Genomic DNA, 22,699 nt, shown 5'->3' with positions numbered 1-22,699 from the left:
TACAAACACACATCATATGACTACAGAACCTTGATAAGAGATGAAGGTGTTTGCCTGGCTGAGGAGTGGTTTCGACGAGTCCCACTCTGGTTTCAGTCATCCACACCACTTGGATCAATGGAAACATTTGCACTAGAACACTTTGTTATCAACTAAAACTCTTCTTTGGTTGAAAGAGTGTTGTTGGATTTTTTTTTGTTTTGCTTTTTTTGGTTGGCTGGAACTACTTCACTGTTTCGCAGAAGACATAAGAAGACCCACAGTCATAGAATCACAGAATAATAGGGGTTGGAAGGGACCTTTGGAGCTCCCACAATCCCCTAAAGCAGTCCGCTGCAGTACACTGCACATGATAATGTCCAGACAGTCTTGAATATCTCCAGAGGAGACTCCCCCACCTCTAAGCAGCCTGTTCCAGGGCTCTGGCACTCACATAGAAAAGAAGTTCTTCCTCATATTTGCATGGACGTTGCAGTTTTTCCCTGTTGCCCCTTGTTCTGTTGCTGCACACTACAGAAGAGCCTGGCCCCATCCATTTGACTCCCGCACTTCAGGCATTTACAAAGTGATGAGATTTCCCCCCCTTCCCAGTCTTCTCCAGATGAACAGCCCCAGAGCCCTCAGCTTTTCTTCATACAGGAGATGCTCCATCCCTAAGGACCCCAACGCACTGCTGCTCCCATTTGGGGCACAGCAGTTCTCAGCTCCTGGGGCCGCACCGAGGCTTTCCCCAGCAGGCAGCACACGAGGATGAGACCAAGAGGCCACGGCACTCCCTGAGCTCCATCCCCAGGACACAGTGAGGAGAGGTGGGCCTGAGCCTGGAGGGGCCCCTCCGCACCCATGTGCCCGGAGGACTCAGAGCTCTCCGCAGGCAGCGAGGCCCGGCGGACGGGCACGGACCTCAGCTCAGCGACCTCAGCGCGGCCCCGGGGGAACTACATCCCCCAGAGTGCACCGCGAGCCCCGCGCCGCTCCCGCCTCCCATTGGCCAGGAGACGCGCGGAGTCGCGCCCTCCCTCCCGAGGCGCGTGGCTTTTTAGCGGCGAGCCGCAAAGCGAGCGCTCCTCGGAGCGCGATTGGCTGAGGTCGCGGAGCGGTGCGGGCGGTGATTGGCGCGGAGCTGAGGGGCGGGACCGGGCGCGAGGCGCGGCGGACGATGGAGGCGGGCGGCGAGGCGCGGCCCGGGGTCGGGGTCTCCTCTCGCTTCCGCTGCGCGCTGCGAGCCCGCGGCCTGCAGGACATCAGCGGCGACGGCGGCGTGCGCAAGGAGCTGCTGCGGCCCGGCACCGGGCAGCCCGTGCCGCCGGCTGCCACCGTGGCGGGTACGGCCCCGCTCCCGGCCGGACCGGGTGTGGCGGTGCGGTGCCCCGCGGGGCTGCGGGCTCCCCGGCGCCGTGCCGCGGTGCTGCTCGTTCCGTCTGGCCGCCTGGCCTGGTAGCAGGGCAACGAGCAGCCGAGCCTCTCGGCAGGGCCCGCGTTGGTTGGGCCGCCTGGCCGGGCCTGGAGCCCGTCGCGCGGGGCCTTGAAATGAAGTGGCTGCGTTTCTGCTCCGGTTGGCAGCAGATCGGGACGAACTTCCAGGTGCTCTCAGCATACAGCAGTGAGGCTTTCTGCTTGGGGCTGCGCTGTGCCTTGTTGGCTGCTGGAGTGCGTGGGACGGTATCTGCCACTTCTTGCAGCTGACAGGTTAAACAGAGGGGCATCTTGACCTGGAGCAGAGCCGGGCTTCCAGGTCCCAGCCTGTTCACAGTACAAAGAAGCTTAAGCTGGAAGTGGTTCCTGTGCAAGGGCTTGATGAGTGGCAGGGGAAGCTCGTTATGGTTTTTCTCCTAATTGAATGACAACTGAAGTTGGCCCCGCTGCTCTCAGGCAATAGCAGAGCTCGAAGGCTACATTTTCTCCTTTGGTCTTTTTTTTCCTTGGGCTCAAGCTGTGCTTTGAGAACAAATTTGTTAAGTCCTTCTGCAGATAACTGGGGCGTTTTAATTTCTGTGGCTTAAGTTCCCCTTCTCTTCCTGCCTGCAGCTCACTAGTTCTTGACACAAAATTGCATGTCTTGTTTAGATAAGAATAAAGGCTTCCAAGCAGCTGTTTTATCTGGTGCTGATGTGACCAGGTTTTTGTTAGCAGTTTGTGCTCCCTCTGCTGTTTTAAAGCAGCAGGAAGGGGAAAAAAAAAAAAGTGTGGTTGCAAAACTGACTGTGAGAGTGATATCGACAGCATTGTTTCCAGACACAATAACTAAATCTTGCTGTTCTCTCCTACCTGCTCCTTGTTCTGGGCTGTGCAGTGAAGTATTCTGGGTATCTGGAGCATATGGATAAACCCTTCTGCACAAACTGCACCAAGAAGCTCCCGAGGCTGATGAAGCTTGGAGAAGGTAGGTTTGTCTCGGAACCACAGGGCTATAATAGGTGTCTGTTGAGGCATGTGAATTTAAATGCTGTTCGGTATCTTGAGGTTTTTTTTTGAAATCTCTAAAGCTTCTGAATGGAATCAGAAAGCATTCTTGTAGATGGAGGTTAATCCAGAACTGATCACACAACATGCTGGCAGTGGCAGTGAGCAGCAGGGCTCATGCTGTTGGTGGCAGTGTGGGTGCTTTCTGCTGCTGTCCTGAAGCAGCTTCTCACCTCAGTGTTATTAAATCACCCAAGAGGAGACGAGGATGTTTGCTGTGTGCTTGTCCCACGGCAGATTGCCTCGTTAATCCGGAGATGAGTTGTGCAGCAGTGTGTGTTTTGAGTTGTAACAGTGGGGAACGGACTGCTGTATTGGTCTGCTACCAGGGATTTCCTCTTAAAGCCTAGAGGAAAATTCTTATTTGGAGCCTGAGATTGGATGCTGTGTTTGGGATTCTCATGACCTTCTGTTTCTTGTTGTGACAGACATTACGCTGGGGGGTCTGGAAATTGGTGTGCTCACGATGAAGAAGGGAGAGGTGGCAAGGTTTATCTGCGCGCCGAGTTATGCCTATGGCCAGCAGGGCTGCCTTCCTCTGATCCCCCCAAATGCCACGGTCTTATTTGAAGTGGAGTTGATAGACTTCCTAGACTCTGCTGACTCCGACACGTTCTTTGCATTGACAGCTGTGAGTTACCTTAATAAGGCTTGGGGAATAAACCTGGAAGATAAACTTCGCCGTCTTTCCCTTCAGTTGCTGAGGATCATATGTTGCATATGTTTGTTTGACACAGGAGCAGTTATCCAGAGCTTGGGCTGCTGGATCCGTGCAGATGCAGACATTGCCCTTTAAAGCTTATCCTGCACGCCTTGCCCTGTTTACAACCCAGTGCAGGAGGAGAAGCTGGGTGCTGCCTTTGTTTGCTGCCCCGTAGTGGAGTCAGTGAAACAAGCTGCATTTATTTTTAGCTTTACCAGAAACCTTATGGTTTCACTAGAGGGCACCAGCTTCCTGGAAGTTCTCTGAAGTGTCGGAACAGTACCTAGCTGTCTGTTTAAAAGCAAAATCCTTGTGAAGTCTGGAGCATTGAAGTGTCCCCTGCCCCCCACCCTTTGTCTTTGCTTCTTGGCTGCTTTCCCAAGTGCTCCCTCGCTGCTCTGTCTCCTCCCTGGTGAGTTACCGCGTTATTGTTAATTCTCCCTTTTCATGTAAGAGGCTTTAGATTGTAGTTGTGGGTCAGTGATTGGGGCACATGCTGCAATGCTGATGGATGGAGGCCCTCCTCATCTTCTCGTTGCTCTTGCAGAGGCTGCTTTTTCCACACCCAGGCCTGAGATCAAACCATCTGTTGCATGGGGGAGAGCTTACTCCCTGGCTTGTTAACTCGCCCCTCTCTGGGAGTTGATTCAAACTTCAAAACGCAGGGGACAACCTGCCCCTCTTTTGTTGCTGTTCTTTTTTTCTTTTTCTTTTTTGCTCCTTCTTTGCTGGATTGATGTCCTGAGCTGTGTCAAGCTGGTCATGGAGCCACCCAGGGCGATGCTGAGCTGTTACAGCAATGCAGCTTTCCCTTTTGTGCTAAGAATAGTGTTTTTGTATGAGCTGTCTGCTCTGTGCTAAGCAGTTGAGAGAGTTGGGCAGAATTTAGGAAGAAATTCCTGCTTTTTTTTCCTGCAGGGTCTCTTTGCTTCCTGACCTGTGTTGTAGTACTTCTCACCAAGAGTTACCAGCATAGCAGCAGTGCAGAAGGGAAATGCTGTGTGCTGGTGGCCTGGCTGGATGCTGAAGGGCCTTGGCAATGGTGCAGGACTCTCTTGTCTGTTATCTTTGCTTGGTTTCTTTTGCTTGAGCTGAAATTCAGGTATTTCTTTATACAGGAGCAGCAGGATGCATTTCCGCTACAAAAGGTGTTGAAAGTGGCAGACGTGGAGAGGGAGTTTGGCAATTATCTATTCCGTAAGCAGTGCTTTGAGGGTGCCAAAGACAGATACAAAAGGGTATGACACCAGAAAAAATGTATTTTCCACTCATGGGTTGTCAAAGTGGTGATTTAGTGCTAGCTCACTGTAACAAGTGCACTTCAGAGATTATAGGACTTCATCATATATTCAGGTATAGTTCATTATTTAAGAACTGATCTGAGACACTTGCTGTTTTATGAGCAGCAGTAGTAAATGAAAGAGGAGGACGGTTGGCAGAAATCTGCAGGCCCTTCTTTCAGGCCTGCTCCCTTCTGGCCTCCCAGTTGGGAACAGAAGAATACTTGAGGTTGGAAGAAGCCTGTGGATTTTGCCTAACCTGTGCTCAAGGTCAGCTAAAGCAGGAGGTTGCCCAGGACCGTGTCCATCTAGGCTTTGAACACCTCCAAGGATGGAGACTCCACAGTCTATCCAGGGAGTATCTTTTTATTTTGCTGCTTAGTAGTTCCTTGATAGGTTGCTGCAGTCTTGTGACTCAGCTGGCTAGTCATGCTGATAGCGCTGTGCAGTATAGTTAGAGTTAGATTGCCTAGGTCATTAAAAATAATGAAGAGAAACATGGATGGAGCTGGCTGATTGGGATGGATTTCTTGTGGTAGATTTGTTGTGTGCTAGTTCTTTTCCCCATCTGCTCAGGCGTACTCCATCCTTGGTCGGAGTCCTTCCAGTGAGGCAGAGCTGTGTCAGATTGATGCTTCCAAGTTGCTGGTGCTCCTGAATCTCTCAATTACCTACCTGAAGCTGGAATGTCCTGCCCGAGCTCTGATGTATGGGGAAAAAGCCTTGGAGATTGACAAAAGAAATGTCAAGGCGCTGTTCAGGTGTGGCCAGGTGGGCAAAGATAAATTCCTCTGGTAGCCAAATCAAGCAGTGATCCGGTCTGGCTGTGTAATAAACTGAGGAGAACCACTAAATTCTAGGCCTGACCTCCTAAGCTCCTGCAGCAGTTGAGGTGATTTGTCAGCATCTGAAAATCTGCTTCTCGGTAAATCTGTCACACAAATCTTCTCCTGAGGGATTCCTGAGATACCTGTATCTGTCTCTGAAATGTTTGTAGTTGTACATATCAGTCCTGAAGAGCAGCAGCGAATCTATATTTATCTTTTAATGCATCTGTCTTCTTTCAATGGCAGGCTTGTCTCTGCATGACAGAATACGAAAAAGCTCGGGACTTCCTGATCAGAGCTCAGCATATCGAGCCGTTTAACCACGATATTAACAATGAGCTGAAAAAACTGGCAAGGTGAGAACTCCTTTCCATTGCTGTGCTTAGACAGGCTGAAAACATCCACTGGAAACTACTAAAATATCCAGTGTTCGTTTAAAAAATTAATAATAATCAAGTGCCAAAGCTGTTGGATAAGTGACTTGGGAAAATGCAGAGTGTCTTTTATTGTGGGAAAGGCTGATTCAAGGTTTTGCACACAGAGTGGTTGCAGGTGATACGTGAGAAGCTGAGAGTATTCATTTTTTCCATAGGGCTTCTCAGAGGGAGTGTGTGATCCACTCCAACTGAGCTAAGTGGGTCAGGCTGATGGCAGGGAGGTGGAGGGCTGCTGAGATGCCTCAAACCCAATGAGATGCAGTAGACGAGTGCTCGAGATCTTGTTCTGAATTAATATATGATTTTCATTTCCTTTAAGATGTGTCAGTTGATTACAGCACCTTTTTGCACTGCAAGTGCTTAGCTGTACAATGCTACAAATACCTTCCCATCTGTGGGAAGATCTTAAAATTGAATCTCTTGCTGCCTTGGTGGTAACAGATGAGCAATCCCAAAGGCAGACTTTCCCTTTGCCCACAGACTGAGTACAGCACAATCCTACCAGCCTTAGTCATGCCCTAGCCCCATGAAAACATGACTAACACTGGCCTCCATCCTCACTCTGTTCTTTTACTTGAAACTGACAAAAGCAGTAGCTGGTTCCCATAAGTTTGTGCTGTACTTCTGGCACTGTTCATGGACACAGAATGTGAGGAAGTCCCCAGCTTCAGAGATTCCCAAAACAGCCTCTGAATAGAAGCCCTCTTCTTTTGTGTTGCTGTAGGCATTTGCAGTAAGGCTTGTAGGGAGCAGTAACATCTCTAATAAGAGGAGTTGGTATGGCTTGAGCCAGTCTGTAGGCTAAGGATCTTCACCTGGTAACATTTTGGTAGAGGGATGGGCTTGCATGTGCCCTATATATCTGAGTAGACATTAATACCCTGTGATGAAACCAAGTCTTCAAATTTGTTCTGTTACATCAGAAATGTGGAGAAATTAAAATTAGGTGCTGGTCTGAAAATGTGAAGTAAAATACTTCTATTGAACCTCATTTGTGCCTGGGAACCTTGCTACCAAACTGCTAAGTGAACGTGTTCTTATCAGAGTTCCGGATGGCTGGGTAGCTGGAGTAGTTGGAGGCTTGGCTTGTGGGTGGTGTCCAGGACCTGTGGTACAGTACAAGAAGACCTGATCCAAAAGCCTCAAACATTCTCTTAGATTCATTCAAAATATATTGGCTGGTAGGAGAAAAATCTGGCTAATAATTGAGCTTATTCTGCCAGGAAGCAACAAGGCATTCTGCCTTCAGGGAAGCAGCAGGCAAACTAGTCAGCTCTGAGTCTAGAGACAGCAGCATGTGCTACTAATGTGCGTTACAGTGAGCTGAGTGTGCACTGAACATCTCTTGTCTTGGAGCTTCTGCTTTGCTGCCAGTTAAAATTGGTGAATTTCTTGCTTTGACAATGACAAAAAGTGGAATTAATATAAAATAGATGGAGACAACAGTACAGAGTGTTGTTAGTCATGACATAGCTCAGTCTGGATCTCTAACGTTACCAAACTGCCTTGCTTGTGAAAGCCTGTGATGTGATCTGACAGATGCTTCAGAAACTGAATATGAATCAAAATTCTGTTTTAAAAGCTTTTTACTTCCTTACTGAGTGCACTTAAACTTTGCAAAAAGGAATACTGTTTGTTAATCAACAGTTACCTTCTGCTGCATGAACAGAGCTTTGGAAAGTACCTGTTAACAGCTAAGCTAGGTTCTGGCAAAGTTCACCTTCATCAGAGGGAGACAGGCAGAGTCCTGGGCGAGGACCTTATGGAACTTGTCTGGTACCAGCTCCAGTGGTACAAATTCTGATGCTGCCTTTGGTGACGTTTTTAGAGGACATGGTTTGTATCAAATATGAAATAACATAGGGTTGTTCTGACATCTGGCTTGAAATTGTGCCTGTGGGTGAGGCACAGCTGGATTCCTGCTTTGGTAGACATGTGAGCATGTGTCATCCAGTCTAGGTGCACAGCACTGATCTTCTGATTGTGGGTACTTACAACATCTGCCTGCAGGACTTCACAGCAGATGTAGTCAGCTCATGTTTCACTGAATGATACCCGTCAAAGTTGTGGACACACAGGTACTGTTCATAGGGGGGCGGAGAGCATTAGCCAACACCACCGTTCTGCTGTTTCTGCCGTTGCAACAAAAACTTTGCTTTTGACCATATAAGGTAGCAGATGCAGTAAAGCTGTCTTTACCGGCAGCCATTGATCCCTGGGGCAGTGCCTGAGCTGAGTCACCTTCTGGCTCAGAGATTCCTCACCAGTGAGGCTTCGTTGCCTGCAAGGTGGAGTGTGGGGTGCAGGGACACCGTGCTTCTTTGTGGCACTGCTGGTGCTGCCAGAAGCACTGATTCACATGGAGTGGTCTGCATAACTTGTGCCATGTAAATGGGATGCTGGCAGGATGCATTTGTCCTGCTGTCTCCATAGTCTGGACACGCAGCCTGCTGTCCCTTCCCCATCCTCTGCCTGGATTTGTAGGGTCAGTGGTAGATAACCATTAGCAGTAGCTTCCTGAACAGTGAAGCATCTGCACTGTGTGTCCTGCTAGGCCCTGTAATGGCTTACATGAGGAATGGTGCAAATGATGGGCATCACAGTAGGGCTTTGAATACAGCTGGGAGTTCTGCATCACCGTGTGCTTGCAAAGATGCTTGCAGAAAACATCTGACTACCAGGAGTCAAATGCTCCTACTACCTAATAGGTACCAGCAGAGAAAAGGCTCAGGGTCTGGTGATAAGACAAAATTTATTTCATGGCAGAAAGAAAGGGTTGTGGGAGCTTCTCCCTCTTCTAGCAGCACTAGGCTAGTTGCCTTGAAAGTCTAAACATGTATGTGTGTTTTCTGATTGTGCTGCTGATGGTTTGATGGGCAGTCTACAGCTCTCAACTCCATATTTGTGCTCTACTTTCCAGCTGCTACAAGGACTACTTGGACAAGGAGAAAAAAATGTGCTGCCGAATGCTTGCTGCTCTCAACTCTTCCTCATGACCAGGAATAAAGGTACTCTGCTTGTGGAAAAAGTCTGAGGTCTCCTATAGCCATGCTATTCTCTGGGCTGGGCTTTGTGGTGGGGAACACACTTTTCTTCTGCATAGGAGGATTTTGGAGGCATAATACAAGTTAATGAGAATGTACAGAGAGGAAGGGGCAGGACGGCAGTGTGAAACCCAACTGTACCATGTGCTTGGGGGATTCTTTCTGCCAGGCAGGCTAGAATGGGACGGGAACCTGAAACTGGCAGCACTTGAATAAGTTTAGTTTTTTTGTTTCCTGTGCTGCTCATCCCAGTTATTCCTTGTCAGAGCCAGGGGCAGAAATAGCTGTGTAGTCTTGTTTCTCTGCCAATTAAAAGAAACAAAAAAAAATTGTTCCTGTCAAACTTAAAAATTGGATTTCCTCCTCCCCTCCAGCACTCCTGTCTGGAGCTGTTGGAATGCCTTACTTCAGAAAAATCTAAATATTTTATTTCTGGGTTTTGCTTTTTTTTTTTCTTTTTTTTAATATTAAAAAACCTGTTTGTATAGAAAATTTCAAATAGGTGTTTTGGACTCTTTAAAAAGCCTTAAGTCCTCAAGCAAAATTGACAGGTTTATAAATGCACAAAGGCTCTTTGATCATTGGGTTTTTTCTTTTTTTTTTTTTTTTTTTTTTTTTGTAAAAACCTTTGGAGGGGGTGTAAGGGGGACTGGAAGTCTGCGCTGGTCTCTCGCCTCAGGGTGAGCCCTAGGGAGAGGGTTGTGGAAAATGACAGCAGCCTTCTGTCAGAAAGCATCAGCAGCTCGGGCCGTCAGAGGTGGCTGCCATTCCATCTCGAACAATACAGGCAGTTTCCCTCTTCCCTCTGAAAATGAGTACGAGCAGCTTTTCCATCACTGGCAGCACTGAGTGCAGGATGCAGCTGTGCTATTTTAAGGTCAGCTCTTTCTCTTGTCTGTGGCTGCGAGGAAGCTAACCCAGTATTTGAGGGAGAGGTCTGACTGAACTGAACGGCTGCTTCCCAAAGAAGTGTGTCCCTCTCCCAGCTGGATGTGCTCCTTGCTGTAGCCCTCACCCTCCTGCCTTCCACTCGTGGCTGCTTGTTGCGAGCTGCCTCAGAGCACAGATCATTCTGCTATGGGCTGGGGATGAGACTGTACTGCCCCAGGCTGTGCTTTGGGATGGGGGGCAATGCCTGATGTGTGCAGGAAGCCCACAGTGTGGGTTTGGCAGGGAGACTCTCAGAATTCTAGAGATTCTCTAGATATTTGCAGTGTGAAGGCCTGCAGGACTTGCAGAGATGGGGAAGGGCAAAAGAGAAGCTTAAGGATGAGGCTGAAGTGCCCGTCAGCCAGATTTTTTCATCTCTTACTGATGCAACCACATGCTTCCCTGGAGCTCTGCCTCCTTTCGAGCTGTGTGACAGCTGTCAGTCAGATTGCTGGCCTTTGAAATTAAGTTTAGTTGAAGCTTTTTTTTTTTTTTAGTCTTCCAGACAAATTTACATCACTGAGACCTACATAGCAATCCACTGTTAATTCCTTGTGAGAAAAATCTCTTTTGCTGGAGAAAAAAAAAAGTCATTACGTATTCAGAGAGGAGCACAACAGCTCCTGCTCCAAAGGCACAGCTTAACTATCCAGAATTGAGGCAGAACATTCCTTAGTGTTTTCTGACAAGTTTGCACTAGTTCAGTTTAGGGCACAGGCTGTTCTCAGTCAGTCCGGCAGCCTTCTTTGATCCGTTTGGTGAGCGGATGGCAGTGGGCTGTGCTGGGAGCTCGTGTCTGATGATCAGTGGAATCACACCACACTGGAAAACCTTCCTGTGCAGCAGTTGGCAGGTGGTGCTGAGCTGGTCTGACCCCACGACCGCCTTACCAGCGACATGACTCACAGCTGGACTTGGGCATTTGCTCCCCCTGACACCCTGCTGTATTTTTTTTGGCTTAGCTCTCCTACCCAAGGGGCTTTGCTGTTTCTTTTGGTGAGATTTGCAGTGGCTGCTTTGGTTCAGGGACAAATGGTTCATTCGTCCGTGCTGGGTAATCCAGGGCTCTGCTGTGTTTTCCACAATAATACTCAGAACCAGACACACCTGAATACAGTCACTCTGCCTGGAATTTCTGTCTCTCTCGCTGTAGTCTATTCCTGGAATTACATCTTGCTCAGAGCACGCTTTCTTCCTCTTTAGTGGAGTTTCAAATCAGAATAAGCATCTTTGGTGAAATGAGGCCACTTTTGATTCTTTCAGAAATTCTTTCAGTGGGGAATTCAGAAATACTAAGCAGTAGAAATAGAAGCATAAACTCTTTCTTAAATCTTTCCTTCAATAGTCCCTTGCAAACACAGTGGCTTGGGGTCTTATGCTTGCCCTTCTTCAGGTCTGAGCTATTTGCTTGCCTCTATCTTCTGTATAACAGCATATGTCAAGCCAGGTTTCCTGGCATGGCTGGAAGTCCCCTTTGGAGCACCCTAAGCTGAATGGACTGAGATCACTGCCTCAGTAAAGTTCTTTGTTCCAGTGGAAAGAACAGGCTTTTGGTGACAGACTTTTAAACTCCACAAAGTAATGGAACTTGTCTTTGTATAGTTGTGGTCCTTCAAGATGAAGAAAAGCTCAATCATGAGATGTGGGTACAGATTTTGTAGAGATGCCTACATCCTCATGGCAAGTCTTCAGGAATTTAATCCCAAAAAGACTTATCATCTTTTAATTAGAGGTGGGCCAAGGCTGAAAGCTTGCTTCTAATGTGTATCAGAATTCCAGTAGACAGGAGAAGTGGTCTCAGTAGCTGACAGCATACGGGGAAATGTTCCAGTGAAAACAAACAGTACTGGAATTATGGCAGGAAACTATGAGGTCAAACTTGAGACTGCTATGAACAGCAGGATCTAGCAATTCTGAAGCCATTAATTGGTGAGAATTGGCTGCAGAACTGGGGCTGTGTCACCAGGTAGAAGTGACTATAATTGGGCTTAAAATCAGCAGCAGTTGCTAGTTAAACTGATCTAATAGTCTAAAAGAGACTGGCAAATAAACTGAGGCATATGTGCATAATAGGCACAGCTCCTGCTTTGGGGAGGCTCCAGACTTTGAGCAAACAGCAGCTTGCTCCTTCCTCTCCCACTCTCCCATATCACAGAGCTGAAGATCGAAGATGTGCCTCCTGCTGATACTGTCCTTGCCCACTGTGTGAGGCTGAACAACAGAGAAACAGCAATTTCACTTCTCCTCTAGAATACACACATTACTGTACCACTGGGATGTCCTGTGCTGCAAAGGAAACTGCTAAGCACTGCTTTATGCTGAGCATTGCTGGAGCTGGTGTGGAGGCTTGGAGGATGACTTCAGTGAGCACTCTCCTTGCTAAGCAGAGGAAGGAGGAAAGCTTTAAAAAGGTGGTTGGGTGTTCTGGGATGTTTTGGTTTTGTCTGGAGGTTTTTACCCCCCCCCTAGATCTTCCTTCCTGTAGTATCTTTTTATTTTTTTTTTAATTTCAGAGGAGTTCTGCAGTTCATATCTGCAGTATCCCAGAGAGGTACACAGGTATGCTCTGGTCTCTTCTGGAGACTAGCAGTGGAGAAATGATTCTACTGGCTCTGCACACAAGAGCTCTGGTGTGGAGGGAACAGAGGATAGGGACCAGAAGGAAACAGCTGCATGCTCCTGTGCTCTTTGAACCCTGATAGGACAGGAGGGCTTGGTTACAGAGTCCTTGGTAAGGGTGCTTGGTGTGCTGGGTTGGTGTTGCCCATGCTGGCAGGGAGACCTGGGCAGTGTCTTGCAGTGCCCTGCTATGCCCGTGTTCAAAGGTGAGGTGGTGAAATTCAGTCTCTACAGAATGGTGCCTCAGGGCCCAGCCCAGCACCATCTGCTCTGCAACTTTGTCAGCATCTAAAGCCTGGTGTTTCCCTTTGTGTGCTCAACCCTGGGCCACCTGGTGAGGTAGGAAAGGACTCATGGCTGTGCTCCTCTAGCTCCTGTCTATCTGCTCTGCACACCTACTCTAGAAAAGGCAGGCTGAGCCCTGCTGGATATTCCTATTCTGCTCTTTCTCTTTCTCAGAGCTTTAGCCAGCAGCAGGAAGATAAAACGCACTAAATTGTCTGCTGCTGTTACAAATCAATGGATAGTGAAAAAGTACTGGGTTCTTTTCATCATGTTTATCATGGAGTTAAAGTTCGAAGAGAATGGACAAGTAGGATGTGAATGTCTTTACACAGGAAATTTTATTTTTGCAGAATCTTCAGAATTACTGCCCTTCAATTCCAGCAGCAAGGAGATGAGGAGCTTAAAATAACTGCATCTATGAAACATGACTTTTAAAGTCTCCTTTCTCTACCGCTCATGTTTCAGTTGTACAAAGCATGAGTAAAAACGTTTTGTTACTGTGGCGAGTATAAGGACAAGTAGGGTAAACCTACCTAAAGCAATTAGCAACCAAAGAGACAGATCTTGGATGGCAGCCTGCTGCAGGTGCCAGCGACTCGTGCCTGAGGTCAGATTACTGCTTAATTGTGCTGTTGTTGAAGCACAGAAGCCCCCAGTGCCACTTAGTCCTTATAGCAGCTCTCCCTGGGCTCTTGCCATCCCATACAGGCACAGCTGGTGTGCCTGGCTACCAGCCCTGCTGATCTGGAGCACTTCAGACATGTCTTTATCCTATCTGTTTCTTTTAATCGTACATCTGGGGATTTAAATGTGTCATGCGCAGCCTTATACAGCAAAACAAAGGCTTTTCCATATTCTCTTGTGTGCTGTTCTTCTAGTCTGGTTTCTTGGAGGAGTATTTGAGCATGGAGATCTGAGCTTGGAGGATGCTTTTCACTCCTTTTGTAGTTCAGTGGAAGTTATCCTGAGCAGAAACACAAAGTGGCCTAATCCTCTGTGTGGCTGTGCTGCTGTACCCACATGTGCTGCCTGCACCAGGGCTGGTTGCTGTCATTGGTGTCCCACTGTCTCAGGACTGGTGGGACTCACAGTGCAGCAAAGCTGGAGCACAGCAGAGGGTGATTCCAATACAAGAGAAGGGGAAAAAGAAAAAACCCTTCAGATGATAATGGTGCAAACCACGCAATGGTGGCTGATTTATTTATTCCAAGTGTTACAGGCTTATTCCACAAACACAAGTTTGTTTAAACGAAGCTACAAACTTTTAATGTCCAGGTGGCCGCAGTGCTGAGGGCCCCCAAAAGTGTTCTTTGCTTTTGGGAGGGCTGTTTGCTTAAGACACAGAGCGCCTTGGCTCTGCTGTGAGTCAGTCTGCAGATCTGCAGATTTATTTGCAGTAAGGGAAATGTGACCTTCACGTGCCTGTCCCAGTACCCACACTGCTTTATCAGGGAACTGTTGATTTGACAGAATGCTGAGCATTATTGATGTGAAAATTTGAGCTCTTGAAGGACTGGGAGCTACTGTAAGGAGCAGTTTCAGCCCAGACTTGCTAAATGAAGTCCTTCCTAAGTCAGAAGTAGGTGTTGAAGAGTTCATCCCTTCCTTTCACCCTCTTGTAATTGCTCCTCTTATGAGACCTCTTGCTCTCTGAGGAAGTGTTGTTGCTCTGTCTGAATGCTGTTTGTAGGGGTTTTCTTTTTTTGGAAATGCTTAGGAAAGTGCTCCTCTTCCTGCATTTCTCCTCTTTGCTTTAGGATTCCTTGGCACACAGTAGATCTGAGCAGACTTGACAGATCCTCTCTCTGGCACCTTAGGTTCAGGTCATCAGTATTCAAGCTCTCTGAAGTCAAGTGTTGCTAACCATCTCTGCTTAATTCTTCCTTCCACTGAACTCTCTCTCTGTCTACAGGCTGTGCTTGAGACTCATGGTGGATCCTTTGCAGAGCTGAGGATTAAAATGGATCAGCTAGCAAAAAACATATCCTAAGGGAAAAAAAAATACATAAGCACAGATGTTCAGTTGACACTGGAGGTTTGTATAGCTTTATTACATGAACAAGGAATAGAGAATCTTCTCCTTGTACCTTCCCCCTTGAGTACTGACGTCGCTTGCACCTGTAACAGGGTGTTCCTGGCAGCTGCTGGAGTCTTCTTATGCCTTTCTCTTCACAACCTGGAGTGTCTCTGAGATTCTGCATGCCCATGTGCTACCTGAAAGTAGGCTTCACTTGGCTGTAAAAGTGAGTCCACTTGAAGCACTAACAGCTGAACATCCCTAAACTACATCTGAGTGAGACAAATGGGTGTATGGCTGACTGCAAAATTGCTTTCACAGACAGTAGACAAGTGGTGTCCTAATTAGGTAATTTTCTGAAGGCATGCTGAATGCACCAGTGATGGTGATATGTGGCATTCCCTCTAAAAATTGTCCTGACCAACCATGATAGCCTGGTGTCGTAGATGGCCCTTTCTTCTCATTCTATCAGGGTGGGTTGCCCAGCACATCCTGTTATCAGCAGGCTGATAGCAAGCAAGCTGTAGCCGGACTTTGTTCTTGCCTTCAGAAGAGCTGCAGCATGTCAGTAACCTCTTGTGGGCTCCACATGATGCTTTTAAGAAGGAGCTTGTTCACCTCCTGGTGGCAGCCGTTTTCCTCCAGGCTGTCATTTCAGAGTGGCAGTTCCTTTTGGACTTGTCAGGTCTTGAATGAAGTGCACTTCTCAGGCAATTGCTGTTCAAGAAGGTTTTAGCTTCTTTGCTGATCCATGCTCCAAAAGTGGGCATGTAATGTGCTCTTTCAGAGTGCTGGAGTTAAGACATACTGTCTTTCCAATTAACAAGTCAAGCTTTCCTTTCTTCCCTGTAGTGACCACAAATTTTGAGCTGAAGTGCTGAAAGTGAGATATTCTACTTTGTGTTAGGGGCACCTGGAGGCTGCATTTCTCTGCAGGTAGCTGCTGGCTCTGGGATGGATCAGCCAGACCAACCTCCAGGCCTGTCTGCCCTCCACAAAGCTAACGACTCGATTGCTTCTCTTGAGAAGTGCCTTCTCACTGGGGGTTATTAGTGCAGTTAGGAGCTGCTGCTTCAAAGTGTGGGTTTCACAGGGGCTGAACTGGTGGGAGCTTCTTCCCAGCTTCCCCATGCTTTGGCAGAAATATTGCCTGCTGTGCTTGGTGTCTACACAGTGCTTTCCTACAGCCCTTCTGGAGACTCAGCTGGGAAGGAGATAGCCACGGTGCTTTATTCAAGAAAGCAGCTTAAACAAATTTTAAAGCCTTAGTTAAACATTAACAGTTAATTATGGCTTTGATGCAGAGTAAAGGCGATTGTGATTATGAATGACCTGTGACCTGGCATGTTGTTTGCTGTAAATTGATGCTCAGCTGCCTTGTCTTTCCCAAGCATGAATTAAAATAGCTGGTAGCGACAGACTTCTGTCTGAACTTCAAAGTGAGCGCCTGTGTTTCTGCTGTGTGTGGCTGAGTTGCTGCCAACCTGCTTTTAAGGAAAGGAAACAAACGTTGGAGTGGAGCCCTGCTTGGAGCATGCTGCTCCTCTACCTGCAGGAGCTGTGGGTGCTTTGAACACCGCCCAGCTCGCTGTGTCTCCAGGGCTGAGTGCTTCCCCTCCTTCCTCTTCTGACTGTGTCGCCATTAGGTGCAAATGAAAGAGGTGAACTGATCAAACACTCCTTGAGATGGCTTTAAGGTTTCAGTTTGAATATATATTTTTTTAATTAGCTCCGTGTAAAGACTCTTATTACTTCAAATAGCAGCCATGAAACCAGCAGCCTTGCAGTTTTATCCTTTGTTTTTCCTGGTGCAGAGGAAATCTCAGTAGCTGTAGGTTTTAGACCCAGCTAGACACCCCAACCACAACTAACAGCCTGCGGAAACATCAAGTGATTATCTTCTAAGTATGCCTATCAGGGACACATGAAAGGAAGTGCTGTGTGGGTATAGTATTAGACTGACAAGTAGCAGAGCAGTCGGTTGCATTCTAACAGGAGCAAAGATGCTTTTCTCTAATAAAGCAGAGGATGCCGCAGTACAGGTCTAAGGAATTTTGTTCACGTGAGAAACCTTTCTTTCCTTGTCCTAGTTGCTACAACTCTGTGCTATGAAATGGAGAAATGATATAAGCATTTTTATCTCTTCAGTTTTCAAAGAAAAGATCAGTTGCAGGGTCCTCTAGTAGTTCTCTTTCTGAAGAAACTTTCTCTCCCCATTCTCCTGGTTGGGGTAGGTGCTTGATAGAGCTTGTCAGCCCAAAGCTGATGTAACACAAGCTACTCACAGCAAGCCCTTGATTTTTTTGAAGGTTTGGTGATAAAAATGGGGCTGTAACATGGGATTTCATGAGTCTGAGTGAACCAGGGTGGTGACTGTGGTGGTGGTGACTGTTTCTTGGTACTGTGAATCCTATTTTGTGCTAGGCTAGAAATCTACTGCTGGTGTATTTCTGTCAGTCTTAAAAGTTGCTTCACTGTTCTATGTGACTAGATGATCTTGCAGGTCATTTCCAACCTGTGATGCTATGATTCTATGATCCTTTTGTTATCCCAACATGTATTTGGGGTGTATTGTCCTGATTGAGACTCTTTTCTGGCTGGGTCACGTGAGCCATGGGCTCTGAGCATACTGGCTGAATAAAACTTGGATTCTTCAAGGTCGTGAGGGGAAAATGAGTAACCCAATCAACCTCACAGCTCACTCTGATATGAACATGTTATGGACTGGAGACCAATTCCTTGCAATCCTAACTGTCCTGTGATTCTGTGGTGCAAGAGCAAAATAGTTGCTTTCCAACTATTTCCAACTATTCCAACAAGTGAGGTCTGTATTTTGAGCATCATGTAGTATTTTGCCTTCTCATCTTTTAGCAGGTAAATGTCTGTTTTCCTCTATCACTGCTTTTTAGCCTTCTGGTTAGCACTCTGTAAGTTGATATCCTCTCAGGAGCAGACTTCCTTTTTTTGCTACTAGTAACTTGATTTAAATTTGCAGACATCACTGCTGCAGCTGAGCTGGCTGAACAAGCTCAAGTGGCTGTAGCTCCTGAGAAAGTAGCAGAAGTTGAACTGGGCTGCCGATGTTCTTAAACTGAAAGGTGGTAGGGATGTATGTCTTCCTTTTGACTCTCAGGACTTCTGTAGGAAACAGACAATGAGTTACCTTATGGAGAAGGTTCCAAGGATTTTGTTTTATTAGTATTAATTTTTTCCTTCCCTTCCATTGTTCAACCTATAAATGCTGGAGGGATGAGTCTGACTTCTCAGCAGTGTTTCAGTACCATCTACGCTCAGATAAATCATGGAAACTTGTCAGTATTCTGTATGTAATCTCAGGCCAGGGAGCAGGAGGTGCTGGGGCTCTCTGCAGAGGGCAGAGGTAAAGGGACAGTGTGGTTGGAGGAGGCACTGGCAAAGCAGGTGAGCTTTTGGCAGTAAGGTCAGTGCTGTGGAACTGTAGCCACATCTGTGAGGCTGTGAGTTCTGTGAGTTCTGAGCATTGAACCCAAGAGGTTCCCCTTTGAAATGCAGAGGGGAAAAAAATCACAGCTTAGGGGTAGGTCTGGCTTATATCCAGAGAAAACACCCTGTGCATTGCTTTCCTTCTAGTGACCTCAAAGAGCTGAACGGGTGGGGTGGGAGCTGCAGGTGAGAGATGGAGGCTTCTCTGGGGGCAGGCTCTGCCATCTTAGTGTGTGCTGGGACTCCAGGGCTGGTAAGGACCCAAATACAAATGAGAGTGGTGGGTGAGGGGTGCTAGCAGAGAGCAAAATGCTGGGAGCAGTGCTCCGTGGCACATTGCATGTGCTGTCGTGTTGTGGCTAGGCCTCCTGGAGGTAATGGCCTCACAAAGAATGATGTGACCAAGGGAGGAAGGTGCAGGGAGAAGCAATAGAAGTCTCAGAGGGGAAGGGTGAATCTGGGAGAAAGAGGACTGGCTTCTCAAAGCCAAAGAGTAAATGTCCAGGCACCAGGCTTCTCAGAATGCACTGGAAAAATGTGGGGTGGTGTGTAATATGGGAAGGGAGACAACCTGAAGGGCCCTTCTGGGGTCTTTGCAGTGAGCTTGCTATTTTTGAATTCTTATCACTTAACACTCAGTTTCTTCCAAGTCTAAAGTGAGGAAATTGAATTAATTTTATGGGAATGCGACTGTGCCTGATCCACTTATACTAATCTACAGAACTCTTGGATGACTCTTTCAGGGGCACTGTAGATACATGCTAGCAGCAGTTGACCTGTTAATGTTTGGAGCTGCTAAAATGGAATAACATGTACAGTATTTCCTGTGGGAATGATGACTGTAGTCTTTGTTATCCTAGGACTTCTCCAGCTGATGAAAGGAAGGAACGGTCCTTGGATGAAGAGGAGACCAACCCTTGGGCACATGGAGATTTTGGTGTTGGATCTGTGTTTTGGGAGAAGCATAATGTGAAGGTTCTTCTGGTGTACATACAACGTGGTTTTCCTGAATTTGGTTTATTTAGCACATTCTAGGGCTGTTTCTAGAAGAACCAAGCCCTTTATTCTTCCATGAACATTCCTTGAATGTTCTTGACATCCTACCTCTTGCAGATTATGGGCTGCTTTAAGGGAATCTGAAAATACAAGTAGGATGCCATGAAGTTTTGTATTGCTTATACAGATTGTTCTTTAAAAGGTTATGTTTAATATTGTTTTTGTTCTGAGAAAATAAACCAATCTGAGAACTAGTGCTGGCAGGACTTGTGCCAGTTTATTGTGCAAGAGTGATTAATGTCTCTTTCAGTGTAAGGAACTGGAATTTGGAAATAGAGTCCAGTTTGTTAATGTAGCTAACTGCTTGGGCAACAGCATGCTGTGCTCTTTGTTTTGGCTGAACATTCCAGTGAGTGTTAATAATATATTTCAAATTACCTAAGAATACCAGCTTTTTCCCTTCAAATATTGCTGACTTTACTAGCTTTGATCAATTTGGTTTCCTTTTGGAGCAGAACGCACTGTGTTCCCCCTGTATCATTCTGAACGTAGGCCTTTGTGGCATGGCTGAGCTGATAAATGCAAAATCTCTTGGTGAGGCAGCAGCAAGGCAGTGTAGAAGCTCCAAGAAGCCATGTGGATTCTGCAGAGGAGAAACCTGGTAACATGGAACACTGTTTTAATGATATTTCTCCCATCCATGTTTGACTAGTTTGGACAATGTCTTCTAAGCATAATTCAGTGCCTTGTTGTTGACTTGCAGGGCAGGGAGAGTTGCCTGTGGTCAGTGTGTGTTCCAAGATGGCCTCTTGCCAGGAGAGAAACATCTGAAGTGTTCTTGTTTTCCCCAGTTCTGCCAACATCTTTATGGCTTTTTGGACTCAATACCACCACGCTCTGATGGTATCTTAAAATAAAATGCCCTCTTGGTAGGACATACTGGAGAGAAAAAAAAAAAAAAAAAAAACAGTTGGGAAATCTTGAGTTGGCAGGCACCCTGCAAGCACATTTCTGGAGCTTTCTGCTTGTTGTAGTCCTCTGTGCTCCTGGAGAACGGCATCTTGATCTCTGAGAGGGGGTGGTCAGATCCTGCTGCACTGCTCAGTGGGAGGAAAGCAGATCAAAGGGGAATGTGGGCTTTGGGTTTCTTCATGTTTCCTTAAGAACAATCTGATTAATACTTCTTTTTGTCAGACCAGCTTTTTCCAAAAGCTTCCAAGAGTATTAATAGGAAGGGGGGGGGGGGAGGGGCGGAAGGAGTTCTATAATACTAATTATCTAAATTATAGAGTGCAGGGCTTTATCTTGTTTCAGGAGTTTTTATGTGCAGTGATAATACACAACTGAAAAAGCAAGTGTTGCGTGGAAGGCTCTAACTGAGCTGCTGCCCAACTCAAATCCCTGAAAGGTGCCAGGCCTGGGCTCTCACTGGATAAGTGTGGCTGCTTTCCTGTCTTTGGATTTCTGTAGCCATGTGGCCAGGGCTTCCCAGCTGCTCTGCCCTCAGATGGCACAGGCTGCCCTTTCTGCTGTCCTTGCATTGCAATGTCCAGTCCCCTTTTGGTTCCCAGCACTAGTGCCTTGCTGCCTTGCTGATTCCTCTTTGCTGGGCTGACACTAGATGGCAATGCCTCCCTCGTAATACTGCACCACAGCAAAGCAATTCCGGGGTTTGTTTTTGATGGGCTTTCTCTCATGGATAGTAGTCTTTTTCTGTACAGATTGCTCCACTGACTTCCTTGCGCTGGAAGCTGATGCCATTTTCCAATGTGAAGCAGAGGATTGTGCTTCATTACAGGTAGGATAAGATGGGAGACCTGAAGGCAGATGTGTGGCAGAGTTCTCCAGCTCAAGGTGCTGTGCCTCTTGGAGTTCCCTCAGCCTCCTGATATGAGACATCTTGGCACTTGTCGGCTGGCTTTTGGCTGCTGGGTTGAGGGAGCATGGCATCCACTTGGAGTGGATTTGCAAATGGAAACTTGGCACAGCTGCGTAAGTGGGAAATCTGATGAAGGCACAACACCCTGCTCCCCAAACTTGTATGGACAAAACCCATCACAAAAGGCACCATCCAAGGCATAAACAATTAAAGGCATAAGTAGACCTGGATGGGGTTGCTCACTTTGTCTCCAAAGGGATTTCTGCAAGTCTCTGCTCCTATTGGCTGCCAGCTGAGCACGCTGCAGTGCTGCAGCAATGGGGATTGCAGATCCCACACCACCTCCCAGCCCCATAACATCTGACCTGCAGGCTGTCTGTAGGTTGAAGAGTGGTTTACTGATGTATTAAGGATTTTGAGTTGTCAGCTAGAGTTTGTTGAAGGGAATTCTGCAATTTTTCTATATAAGGTGGATGTGAAAAATGACTTTGCTGATATTTTTTATTATTATTATTTTGCTTCTATTCCTCTTTAAGAAAAAGAATAAAACTTTCCATCTCTGGGCAAGATCAAAAATGTGTTACAATCTTTACTTGGCATTAGAACAGAAATATAAGTCTGTGAGCAAAACAGAAAAGTTTCTACAAAGAAACACAGTTTCTGATTGTTAATGGGAAAATGTGGGCCTTTGAGAAATTTGCTACTGAAATATTTATTTTTGGTCCAAAAGCCACTTTCTCCCTCCCCTCCCCCCCCTTTCTTTAAATAGTTTGACAAATATCTTCAGGGTGTTTGGTGGAGGAACTGTTCCAAAGGTAGGTTACCTCTTACAGCTCAGAAGTGGTCTTGTATTTCCAGTTTGGGTTTATCTAATGTCAACTTGCAGCTTCTGAACTTTGCCGAGCAATTAAAATATTATCTGATATTGTATGATGTTTTCCCAGCCTGGGTGTGCTCAGGTTTAATCTGAGCCCAAGATGCTGGGTGCCCTCACGTCTCCCTGTCTCTTCGGTTTCTTGGGCTGCGGGATGAGGGTCAAACTGATGTGAGCTGCACATAACAGCCCCTGCTCCTCCCGTGTGTGGGCTGCGTGCGGCTCTTCCCACTCGTTTCCTCCCGTGCAGTGCTGCTGTGTGTGCCGTGCATCTCCCATGCTGCTGTGTGGGCACCGTGCCCCTGCTGCTGCCTGCAGTGATGGCAGCTAGTACTCTAGTACTTTAACCCTAGACTGTGTTGGTGGTGTTGATGGCCCCACGGTGTTACATGTGGGCTGTGCACGCAGCCCTGCCAGGAGCTAACCGTCCCTCTGTGCCGGCCCTGGTGAGGCTGCATCTCAGTGCTGTGTTCAGTGCTGGGCCCTCACTGCAAGAAAGACGTGGAGAACCTGGAGTGTGTCCAGAGAAGGAATGGAGCACACGTGTGATGGAGCTGGGATGGGTCAGTGTGGAGCAGAGGCTCAGGGCTTCACTGCTCCCTACAACTGCCTGAAAGGAACTGTGGGGATGGGCCTCTGCTCCCAGTGATAGGATGAGAGGTGATGGCCTCACGTTGCACCAAGGGAGGTTAAGGGTGGATGTTAGGAAAAACTTCTCCAAAAAGCAATGCTGCAGTGGCACAACTGCCTACAGAGTGGTGGGGTCACCATCCCTGGAGGTGTTCAGAGCCATGGGTCTGGGGCACTGAGGGATGTGGGCAGTACTGGAGGTAGGTGGGTGGTTGGACTACATGATCTTAGAGGTCTTTTCTAACCATAACAG

At 47.2% G+C, this 22,699-nt stretch overlaps 1 protein-coding gene across 1 annotated transcript; it reads left to right on the top strand.

The window, feature by feature from the left end:
- The first annotated feature begins 1,086 nt into the window (after positions 1-1,086).
- Positions 1,087-20,257, top strand: FKBP6 (FKBP prolyl isomerase family member 6 (inactive)). The gene is made up of 8 exons (XM_031591978.2): positions 1,087-1,325; positions 2,294-2,383; positions 2,892-3,094; positions 4,285-4,404; positions 5,023-5,217; positions 5,520-5,629; positions 8,631-8,718; positions 18,928-20,257. The coding sequence occupies exons 1-7, from the start codon at positions 1,160-1,162 to the stop codon at positions 8,704-8,706; spliced, it is 960 nt and encodes a 319-aa protein (XP_031447838.1). The 5' UTR covers positions 1,087-1,159; the 3' UTR covers positions 8,707-8,718; positions 18,928-20,257.
- The last annotated feature ends 2,442 nt before the right edge of the window (positions 20,258-22,699 follow it).

This window comes from Phasianus colchicus, chromosome 21, assembly GCF_987193195.1.
Source record: "Phasianus colchicus chromosome 21, bPhaCol1.hap1.1, whole genome shotgun sequence".
Classification (NCBI taxonomy): Eukaryota; Metazoa; Chordata; class Aves; order Galliformes; family Phasianidae; genus Phasianus; species Phasianus colchicus.
The sequence above is the reverse complement of the archived record's forward strand: the minus strand, read 5'-3'. Positions and strand labels throughout refer to the sequence as shown.